We start from the raw sequence: 11,461 nt of genomic DNA, 5'->3' as shown, positions 1-11,461 counted from the left end.
TAGAGCAGAAAAAATTCAAGCAACAAATGTCATAGTACAAGACACAATCGGTGCATTACTTATTTCTGCAATATACAGTCCACCTAAACACAAAATTAAAAATAAAGAATATGTTAAGTTTTTTAAAACCCTGGGAGCACGCTTTATAGCAGGAGGTGACTATAATGCAAAAAATACACTATGGGGTTCTCGGCTCACGACAACAAAGGGACGCGAATTGCACAACGCAACGACATCAATGAACTTGAAAGTTTTCTCAACGGAAGAGCCAACTTATTGGCCTTCAGACCCAAAAAGATTCCTAGTCTTGTTGATTTTTGAGTCATCAAAGGTCTATCGTACCTGCAGATAACCTGTAAATCATGCCTGGACCTTTCTTCTGACCATTCGCCAGTGATAATCACAATAAATTATAAACTCGAAAATAGGCCCCAAAACTGCCAACTTACCAACAGCCGTACAAATTGGACTCAATTTAAAACCATTTTGACGTCGACACTTGGCATAAAAGTTGCTCTAAAAAACGAGGAAGATATAATCGAGGCTACCGAATATCTAACAAAATGCATCCAGGATGCAGCGTGGTCACCCACCACTCATGTGAGTTCTGCTGATCGTTGTTTTGACAGCACTGTTGCTGCCTTTTTAAACGAACCCTACCAAATGGAGCTACCGATGAAGAAGTTCACCAAAAGTGAAATAGTTAGCACTATTAAAAAGCTAAAAGATCACAAGGCACCAGGATATGATTGCATCACGGCCGAAGTTCTCAAAAAACTACCTCCTGAACCCTATATATAATTTCATTACCCATTTGTTTAATGCGTGCTTAACCAGAAACATTTTCCCAGCTCAATGGAGAGTAGCAGAAATTAAAATGGTGCTCAAGACGGGAAAACCAGGCGATGAAGTGAAATCCTATCGCCCTATCAGTCTTCTACCAATACTGTCAAAAGTTTTTGAAAAGATCTTCCTTAAACGTTTAATGGTTTTTATCGAACGCAAACAAATAATTCCGAAACATCAGTTTGGTTTCAGGAATGAGCATTCGACAATTGAGCAAGTCCATAGACTTGTCGAAAAAATACAAACAGCGCTCGACCGAAAACAAATCTGTTCAGCAGTTTTTCTGGACATATCACAAGCCTTCGACCGAGTGTGGCACTAAGGCCTTCTCTTTAAAATAAAAAAGAAATTACCACTAAATACCTATTTGCTACCTAAATCATATCTAAACCAACGAATGTTCTACGTAAATTACGAAAATGAAATTTCCAATTTCCAACAAATTAAAGCTGAGGTCCCACAAGGCAGTATATTAGGTCCAATCCTGTGCTTAATTTTTACATACGATCTGCCAACCACAAAAGGTGTACTAACTGGCACTTTTGCCGATGACACCGCTATTTTGGCGACAGCAGTGGATCCCGTAGAAGCCTCTTATATGCTCCAAATAAGCATAAATAAAATCTCCAAATGGCTCCGGAGCTGGCGAGTAAACGAACATAAATCTCAACACGTAACCTTTACCACAAAAAGAACTACCTACTCACAAATCAACTTAAACCGTATTCCAATTCCGCAATGTGATAGTGCTAAATATCTAGGCATTCATTTGGATAAACGGCTTACGTGGAAAACGCATATCTTTGCAAAAAGGAAAGCTCTAGGTTTAATATTTCGTAATATGTACTGGCTGCTAAACCGCAAATCCAGCCTCTCAATGGACAACAAACTTATCCTCTACAAATCTGTGATAAAACCAGTCTGGACTTACGGAATCCAACTGTGGGGTACTGCGTCAAATTCAAACTTGGAAATCATGCAGCGTTTCCAGTCCAAGACTCTACGCACCCTAGTCAACGCTCCGTGGTACGTGACAAATGCCCAAATTCATCGGGACTTAGACAACCCTTCAATAAAATAGGAAATACAAAATGTAACCAGTAAATACCGAAATCGACTTCAATCGCACCCAAATGAACTGGCGTCTACCCTCATGTCACCATCATGTGTCTTTTTAAGGTTGAAAAGAAAAACACCAATTCAGCTCGTCCAAGAGCCATCTATAAAATATTGAATTTATTTATTAGAAAGGATATTTCACTGGATATATTCCTTTAATACTAAAATCAAAGCCACTCTTAAATGTAACCAAATATTTGTAAAATGTCTTCTAAGAATTGTAAGTATAGACAGAATACATTATTTTGTATTGTTTAAAAAAAGAAAAAACAAAAAAAAAATTTCGACATGCTTTCCATCGAACCCATCTAACCTATGGCATAAATACAAGGATAATATGTCAGAAAATATTTTACATCAAATTCGTGTCAGTTCCAGAAATCCGGATCTTGAGATGAATGAGGAGACATATAATCGGGCTTTACTCTTGATCGAAAACATGTGTTACCTTATGTGCGGTAGTTTATTAATCAGGTTAGGTTAGAATGACGCATTGAATCGAGAGTTGGAACGGGAACGTGAGTACGATCGCCAGGAATAAGATTTAGTAGTTCAAACGCATGTACCACTGTTGAATCGACAACAAAAAGAAGTTTATGATACATTAATGAAGGCAATTGATGATGGAAATGGTGGTTTATATTTCCTTGATGTCCCTGGCGGAACTGGTAAGACATTCCTCATGTCAGTAATTTTAGCCACTGTTCGTGCGAGATCCAACATTGTGCTTGCAGTTGCTTCTTCTGGAATAGCAGCCACATTATTAGAAGGATGCCGTACGGCTCATTCAGCATTAAAATTGCCGTTAAATCTTCAAAAAGCGAAGAACCAACATGTAGTATTTCAAAAAGTTTTATCAGCATCGAAAATCATCATCTGGGACGAATGCATAATGGTGCATAAACGTGTATTAGAAGCACTTAACCGAACATTGAAGATATACGTAATGACTCGAGATGTTTTGGAAGCGCAATGATTTTACTGCCTGGCGACTTCCGCCAAACACTGCCAGTAGTTCCAAGATCAACGGCTGCTGACAAAATAAACGCTTGCCTCAAATTTTCGAATCTATGGCGCTACAGGTATGTGAAGAAACTTCAGCTGACAACAAACATGAGAGTTGCATTACTTAATGATACATCTACTGAAGATTTCTCTGAGCAATTACTGACTCGACGAATCGAGCGGATTGATTTCATTTCCTCAGAATTTCTGTAACTTTGTCTCATCGAAAAACGAACTTATCAATAATTTATTTACAAATATCATTAATAACTACAAAAATAATGAATGGTTGAGTGAGCGAGTATTTTTAGCGGCTAAGAATAAAGATGTAGATGACCTAAACTACATAATTCAAAATCATTGGAACAATGCATTCATTCAAATCCATTGACTGTTTAACAAATGAAGATGAAGCCACCAACTATCCAATTGAATTTTTAAACACCTTAGATGTGCCTGGCTTACCACCGCACAATTTACGCCTAAAAGTTGGCTCCGTAGTAATCATGCTTCGAAACATAAGCCCACCAAAACTTTGCAACGGTACGCGTTTGGTGGTAAATAAATTGATGAACAATGTAATTTACGCCACGATACTCAAAGGACAATTCGAAGGTGAAGAAGTTCTCATTCTGAGGATCCCGATGATCCCAACCGATCTTCCGTTTGAGTTTAAAAGACTTAAATTTCCGTTCCGTCTTGCATTCAATGTTTCTCACATGGTCAATTATGTGTGGCATGTTCACGGGTCGGAAAACCATCTTCTTTGTTTGTTCTTGCACCTGATAATAAAACAAAAAATGTCGTGTATCACAAGGTACTTAACTGGAGAGTGCAATCTATTAAATCAAATCAATCAAAAATCTGCTTTTTTATTGCCTCTAGGGCGGAACAAAGTTCGCCGGGTCAGCTAGTTTTATATAAAAATCATACATCTGTATACATGTTTGTTTACCGCACGCTTGTTCAGTGCTTATAGGCCCGTTACAAAGGGTCCGTTCCATCCGTCGCATCAATGAATTTGCCTGACAGCAAAATATATTATGTGTAAGTTAACACAACCAACCAATCGCAGCAATGTATCTCACAAATCAACGATTCGCCGGCCTGAAAGACAAATTTTTCCGAAAGACATATTACGTCAGCAAAATACAGGCGAGCATTGTAAGCAGTATACAACTTTGTCACTGCAGGGAAATAGGACGCTTAGGGGGAACGCTGAATCACCAGTTAATGGTGCAGGGTTAACTTTGTTATCATAGTTTCTGTACTTAGCGAGAAGTATCATTTAGGAAATAAAGACGACGGCTACGCCTCTTTCATTTCGTGTGTGTTCAATTCATTCAGCTGATAAACTTAATTGGCGCCCAACATATAAAAAACCCACACCAATATAAAAAAACACGCACCTTGCTAAACAAGAACAAAATCGAAAAAGTAAACGTCAAAAATAAAAAATAATAAAAACAAAAACAATAAAACACGCAGCAAGTGAAATAAAACAAACACCATACATCAAATAAAGTAAAAAATTAAGAACAAAAAACCAAAAGTATGGAATACGTACAAATACTTAACCTCAAAGAGACCGTGCACCCCGCGTCATACAACAGATCAAGCAAGACCAACAACCATCAGTAAAGACACCTCATCCAATACACCAACTGAAGATAGCGGAAAACAGATCCAGCAAGATCAGTGAAGACACCTCACCCAATACATCAACCAAAGGCAGCAGGAAACAGAACCAGTAGCAGGAAACAGATCCAGCAAGCAGGCCCGGCAAAATAGGTGGGTACGGTGGGTAATTGTACTCACTCAGAAAATTCCGGGTGGGTAAAACACCCACCCAGATTTTGATGACATTTTTCGAAAAATTTATGTTTTTTGAGACTGGCAGTAAAGTACGTGCCAGAAATCAATCAGCTGAATCAAGGTGTATTCATGTTAGGTGTACGCAGTAGCTTTCCCCATGTATTTGTTAGTGTAATTTGAAAGAGACTTGTCAAAGTACAAACGAGAACATAAACACACACACACACAAACAAATGTAAGCGCCTTGATTTTGACAACTATGCTTGCAATTGAAAATGAAAAAAGTAAAAATCAGCTGTTCAACTAACTCGACCTGCAAGGCTGCCAGTATTCTCCCTTAAAAATCGCCAAAATCACCAAATTTTACTAGCATGTTACAGCTGCTAACTAGGATTGGAAATTATGGAACTATCGAGTTTATCGAAATATGCGTTGGTATTGCGATGCCTACTTTTCCCCACAGTCAATTTGTTATTGCAGAGCCCTAATTTGTGATTTTGAAAAAAATACTGGCAGCCCTGTCGACCTTCATGTCTATTGTTAAAAAGTAGTGATGAAACGAAAATAAAGAAAAGAAACTGGAAAGGGGGTTGAAGTGAAAAAAACGATGGATAAATTTATAGTGCGACGGAAAAGAGATAACGAAGTGAGCGTGGAAGATGCGGTTAGACAAGTCGAGGTGGAACAACTGACAGAAATTCAGTATACTAAAGCTGACGAGCGCGTTGATGTAGTAGATTGCAATCAAAATCAATACCAAGAAAGCAATAAAAACGATATTAAAAAACGTAAGTAAAAGATAGCTTTTTATACACATGTGCATGAAATACATTTATATTTGTATTCATGTTTTTTCAGATACTTCAAAAAGTCTAACCACACCCCCGCGTTTCAAACGCTATAAAGAACAATATCCATGGCTTATAATCAAAAATGATAAAGGATTTTGCACTGATTGTACTGATGCATGCGAACGGAAATTAGTCATCAATTTGCACACGCGTGAAGTCCAATCTAAGAAAGCCTGGGTTAATGACGGTTTTTCAAACTGGAAGCATGGAGCAGATCGACTAAAAATTCATTCAACAACTTGCCTACACCTCAATTGCGTCGAAGCATTATTGAACGTTGCAAAAACTAATGTGGTTCAGCAAATATCGACAGCCCATTTCAAGCAGATGATGGATAATCGTACAGCGTTATTAAAAATATTCAGCACATTGAAAGCACTGGCTATACAAGGTTTGCCTATAAGAGGAGACAACAATGATGAAAGATCGAACTTCATGACGTTCCTACAGGCCCGTGCAGAAGATGTCGTGGAACTGAAAGCTTGGCTCCAAAGAGATGGTCATAAATGGCTACACCAGAGAAGTCAAAATGAAATCCTCGAACTAATGGCCACCACAGTTTCAATGGAAATTATAGAAGACATAAGAAACGCCGAATACTGCTCCATTTTATTGGATGAAACCTCGGATGTATCCCGAATCGAGCAAGTATCTGTTTGTCTGAGAATTGTTTCCGAAGATTTTACAGCAAAAGAACACTTTATTTCATTTTTTTCGACTTCGGACACAAAGGCCAAAACATTGTTCGATCTTGTCGAAGAAATCTTCCAAAAATACAACTTGCCATTGTCAAAAGTCAGGGGTCAGTGTTACGATGGAGCTTCCAATGTTTCTGGCAATATTTCGGGATTGCAGACGCGAATTCTTGAAAAAGAGTCTCGAGCATTGTATGTACACTGCAATGCTCATAATTTAAATCTCGTTGTCCAGGATGCGATTGAAAATATGTCATCAGCAAGAAAATGCATTGGAATATTAAGAGAAATTATAAACTTTGTTAGAGACTATCCAAAACGAATTGCACAATTCAGAGATTTACAGATTCAAGCGGAAAACGAGGGAGAGGAAAACTTGCCTTCTCTTGCAGCCTATTGCCCGACCAGGTATTGATAAGGAATCGAAATTTCGTCTTTAAAATGTATACACTGAATAAAAAAAAATTGGTACACTAAAATTTTTTTGAATTTCGTTAGACATGGTGCTAAGATGGTATTTCTAAAATCTTGTAATTAAAAAATAGCCAATTATATAACAGGAAGAAAAAAAAGTTTGCTCAAAGTTCAGGGGAATTTTTCAAAATTTGCTAAACGGCCATCAAAATGTTCACCTTTTTTGGCAGAATGTTTAGAATTAATTTTTTTTTGTATGGAAGAAATTAGGCAAAACCCTCGACGAAAAAAATTCTAAAAAATCAGGGAAATTTCGCTACTTCTAGCTTGCACATTATTACAGTCAAATTGACTGGCCTACAAAACTGCGTACTCAGAAAATTTCTAAAAATTCTGCCAAAAAAGGTGAAAATTTTGATGGCCGTTTAGCAAATTTTGAAAAATTCCCCTGAACTTTGTGCAAACTTTTTTTTCTTCCTGTTATATAATTGGCTATTTTTTAATTACAATATTTTAGAAATACCATCTTAGCACCATGTCTAACGAAATTCAAAAAAATTTTAGTGCACCAATTTTTTTTTATTCAGTTTAAATCGGCGTGCCATACGAAAACTAACACTAGAAATTTTGTGTCTGAAGAAAACTAACACTTTCACTTTTTGTTTGAAGAAAATGTACTACCTAAAATTGTTTCGTTTTCGCCAGCACAAATTAAAAGTGTTAGTTTTCTTACATCATTTTGAAAGTGTAATTTTTCGTAGGCAATTTTAAAAGTGTTAGTTTTCCTATGGCACGTCGAAATATACATACATGTTTAAGATTTTTAGATTTTGTTATTTTCATGATACAGATGGGTTGTACGAATAAAATCTTTAAAAACTGTGACGGACAATTATGCTCAACTGATGCAATTTTTCCATGATCGCAGTGTCGACAAGGAAATTAACAGTGCAATGTCAGCCAAGGCATCAGGATTCTACGATTACATGGAGTCTTTTGATTGTACGTTTTATTTGAACATGTTAATAGAAATGTTTGATCGCATCGAAATATTGAACAAAGACCTGCAAAAGATGAATCTTTCCGTCATCGAATCATACGAAAAAGTCGGAGCAGTGACTGACGTTTTAAACGCTTCTCGTGACTCCAAATTTGAAGAAATTTGGCAAAAAAGCGTCCAAGCAGCTGAGGATCTCGAAATTGACGAACCACGAATTCCGCGTCAACGAAAAATTCCGAAACGCCTCGATACAGGTACAACCACAAACGTTCAATTCAAGACTGCTAAAGATTTTTTCAGAAAGTCGTACATCGAAATTTATGATCAATTAATTTCGTCACTGAGAAGGCGATTTGAAAATGATTCCGCGCAATTTTTCAAATTGTTGGAAAGGTTTGCAATCGGTCAGGCCGCAGACATTGATGTCATTGTGAAATTTTATAAAGATGATTTTGACAAAGAACGTTTGCTTAGCGACAGAAACATGTTTATGGAACTTCTAAAAAGACAAAATGAGCAAGCTAATAACTTGAGAGAGGTTGTAGATTTTCTAAAAAAATATGAATGGGTTAGAGGGATTATTCCAGAATTCCAGCGATTTGTTCGCTTGCTCATCACGATTCCTGGCTCATCTTGTTCAAATGAACGAAGTTTTTCTGTTCTCCGTCGACTCAAATCATATTTAAGGTCTACAATGTCGCAGGATCGGCTTAATAACATTGCTATTTTACATGTGTATCGCGAGATTACAGACAAACTTGATTTAGAAAAGTTATTAAATCAGTTTATTTCACGAAAAGCAAAGCGCACCGCAATTTTTGCATTGCGCACCTGAGTTTCTATTAAAGTAGGTTGCTTATTTATACGTAGAGTTACGATATTTACCTTAATGATAATATTTTGTAACTTCAATAAGAAATGATAGTAAACAAATTTTTGAAAATTAAAAAGAATCTTTTTTCTTGCCGACATCGCCCCCCCTTTCCTCCTTCACCCTAACCAACTACCCACCCAGGCTGAAAGTCTTCTGCCGGGCCTGCCAGCAAGATCAACAACCATCACTGGAGACATACAGCAGCTTTTTAATATATTCATAATATAATACAATAAGAACATGTGAGTAGAGTGTTCATATCATATTACAAAATCTAATAAATATATAAAATGTCCAAAGAGAATTAAAAAAAAATAATAAAATATAAACAAAAAAATTAAATTTTTCCGATTCTTGAGAGCTAACGCTAAATTTTTAATATCTGACTCTCGCATAGTATGAGCGACAGTGATAAACAACAATTAGAAACGGCATCTGAAAAGTTATTTACCACAGAAACATATTCGAAAATGGCCTTAACTAGTGATCAATTGAAAGCTATTGTAGAAAGAGCTGTCGCAAGCGCATTAGCCGCTCAGGAAAAATCTTTCACCGAAAAATTAAAAAAAAATAAAACAAAGCTTTTCGAAAATTAATGTAAGCATCCCTAGTGTAGAAACATATAAAGTGTTGAAACTTTAGATGTCATGAAAACTTTCGAGGGAAAAAACGAGACTAAAGTGTCTTGGAGGAAGGCTGCTCATGCAGCATATAAAGTCTACGAAAATTTTGACGGTAGCTCCAAACATTACCAAGTTCGGTAGTATTGAGAAATAAGACCATAGGCTCGGCCGACACAGTACTATCTTCTTTTGATAATCTACTCAATTTTAAAGCAATCATCAATAGACTGGGCTTTACCTACGCGGACAAGAGACCGATATACCTCATTGAACAGGAAATGTCAACTCTCCGTCAAGAAAATTTGATCCTGATTCAATATTATGAAGAGGTGGAGAAGAAATTGACTTTGCTCATTACCAAGACTATCATGACTTATGACAGTACCGTAGCTACCCAAATAAATTTAAAAAATACAGGTCAGATGCTCTACGAGTTTTCCTTTCCGGAACCAAAAAGCCCTTAGCGATGTTTCTTTTTTTTCTTCAAGACCAACTGATCTACCATCTGCTTCTTTGCCCGTAGCGTCGAAGAAAAAACTCAAAAGACGGAGATAAGACAAAGTAGAGAAAGGAAATCAGTACCAGACACTAGATACAGCCAGCAAGGTAAAAATCCTCATTTCACTCTTCCTCACGCGTCAGGCAACTAACTTCTTACCAACCTCACATAATAATAGTGCAAGATTTACTGGACCAAAACAATAAACAATCAATCATGTAACATCAGAAAATCCTTCACCTGACCAAGACGACCAAGACTACCAAACAGAAGCCGAATTGGAAGTGGACGACATAGATGACGAATTAGCAAGCTTCGACCAAGCTAATTTTTTAGACACAACTCCCTGATCCCGTTCATAGAAAGAAGCGTGGCTGGGAAAACTATTAAGTTGCTAATTGACACAGGAGCCTCTAAAAATTATATTAAACCTTAAAAAGAACTAAAAAATGTAATACCAGCAAAAAAACTTTTTTGAGTAAAATCCATTCACGGGTACAAAGAAGTGAACCATAAATGCGTAATGCATTTGTTTAACGAAAACACAATTTTCTTTCTATTACTCCATACTTGAAAAGAGATACAGTGGAGTGCTGCCAGAGGCTCAGTTGTGGTCAAACTTTGAAAATGAGCCCGGCAGACACTGTTTTCGCATTTTCACGGATGACTCCAGGACCGAGCATGGCTCCATCTCTGGGGTCTACGTGGAATCCAGCAGGACAAAACTGCACTTTGCTCTTGCATCTGTGTTTCAAGCGGAGGTGTATGCAGTTCAAGAAGTGATGAACTTTGTTGTGGAAAACCGATGGAGAGGCAGATCTATATGTGTCTGCAGCGACAGAAAAGCTGCGATCATGGCTTTAGACAGATTTGAAAAATTTATGTAAATAAACGCAACTATTTAAAAAAAAATTACGTCATCTCGTGGCAGCGATACAGCAATGAATAATAATCTGAAATCAAAAAGCCAAAAATTGTATTAATCTACACAATAGTGGCTATCGTCGTGCGTAGCCGTTTTTGTTTTTTTTTTTTTTGATAAAATGGTGGTGATTCGAATTTCGATGTGTGTTTTTCACCATTTTTTGACGTGATAACGTCTTATAATTCGATTTAACAGACTGCACGCACGAAAAAATGTGTCGTTACCTTGCTCATTTGTCGTTACCTTGCTCATTTGTCGTTACCTTGAATGAACTGCAAGCGAAAGCGCGGAACGAACAAAGCAAACGAACGGCAACGTTCGACATCTTGCTCTCTCCTACTTAAGTGAGCGTATATATGTATGTATATGCGCATATGTATTATACATATATAAATTCACGTATTTGTATTTGCATATGCCTTCTTATTGATTATTATTAATTTGATTTACTTGAAGAATTTAAAATAAAACCAAGTTTGTTAATAATACCTGTTGTTTTAATGTTATTATTATTAATTTGTTTCTTATATATGAAGGAAAAAATGTATGGTAATATTTACCACATACCTTATAAGATATGTTGTATACTAATATATGTATATGTATATAAACATGCATACAATTTCGCGCAATTTTCAAAAAGAACAAATCTATATGTAAAGATGCATACAAATCATATGGACATATCAAATATACGAATCTATTCCGTACGCAAGCAAATGTAAGCTAATGTGCTTGAACTGCAAGCGAGAGCGCGGAACGAACGACAAAGAGCACAATCGGCCCCCGCGTTCG

The 11,461-nt window shown here is 36.8% G+C and overlaps 1 protein-coding gene across 1 annotated transcript; it reads left to right on the top strand.

Annotated features, from left to right (window-relative positions):
- Positions 1-5,966: 5,966 nt before the first annotated feature.
- LOC129250738 (uncharacterized) lies at positions 5,967-10,091 on the top strand. Its single transcript, XM_054890337.1, has 3 exons — positions 5,967-6,523; positions 7,596-7,999; positions 9,970-10,091. The coding sequence occupies exons 1-3, from the start codon at positions 5,967-5,969 to the stop codon at positions 10,089-10,091; spliced, it is 1,083 nt and encodes a 360-aa protein (XP_054746312.1).
- The last annotated feature ends 1,370 nt before the right edge of the window (positions 10,092-11,461 follow it).

This window comes from Anastrepha obliqua, chromosome 6 (assembly GCF_027943255.1).
Source record: "Anastrepha obliqua isolate idAnaObli1 chromosome 6, idAnaObli1_1.0, whole genome shotgun sequence".
NCBI lineage: Eukaryota > Metazoa > Arthropoda > Insecta > Diptera > Tephritidae > Anastrepha > Anastrepha obliqua.
Note: the sequence above shows the minus strand (reverse complement) of the source record. Positions and strands in the feature narration are given on the sequence as shown.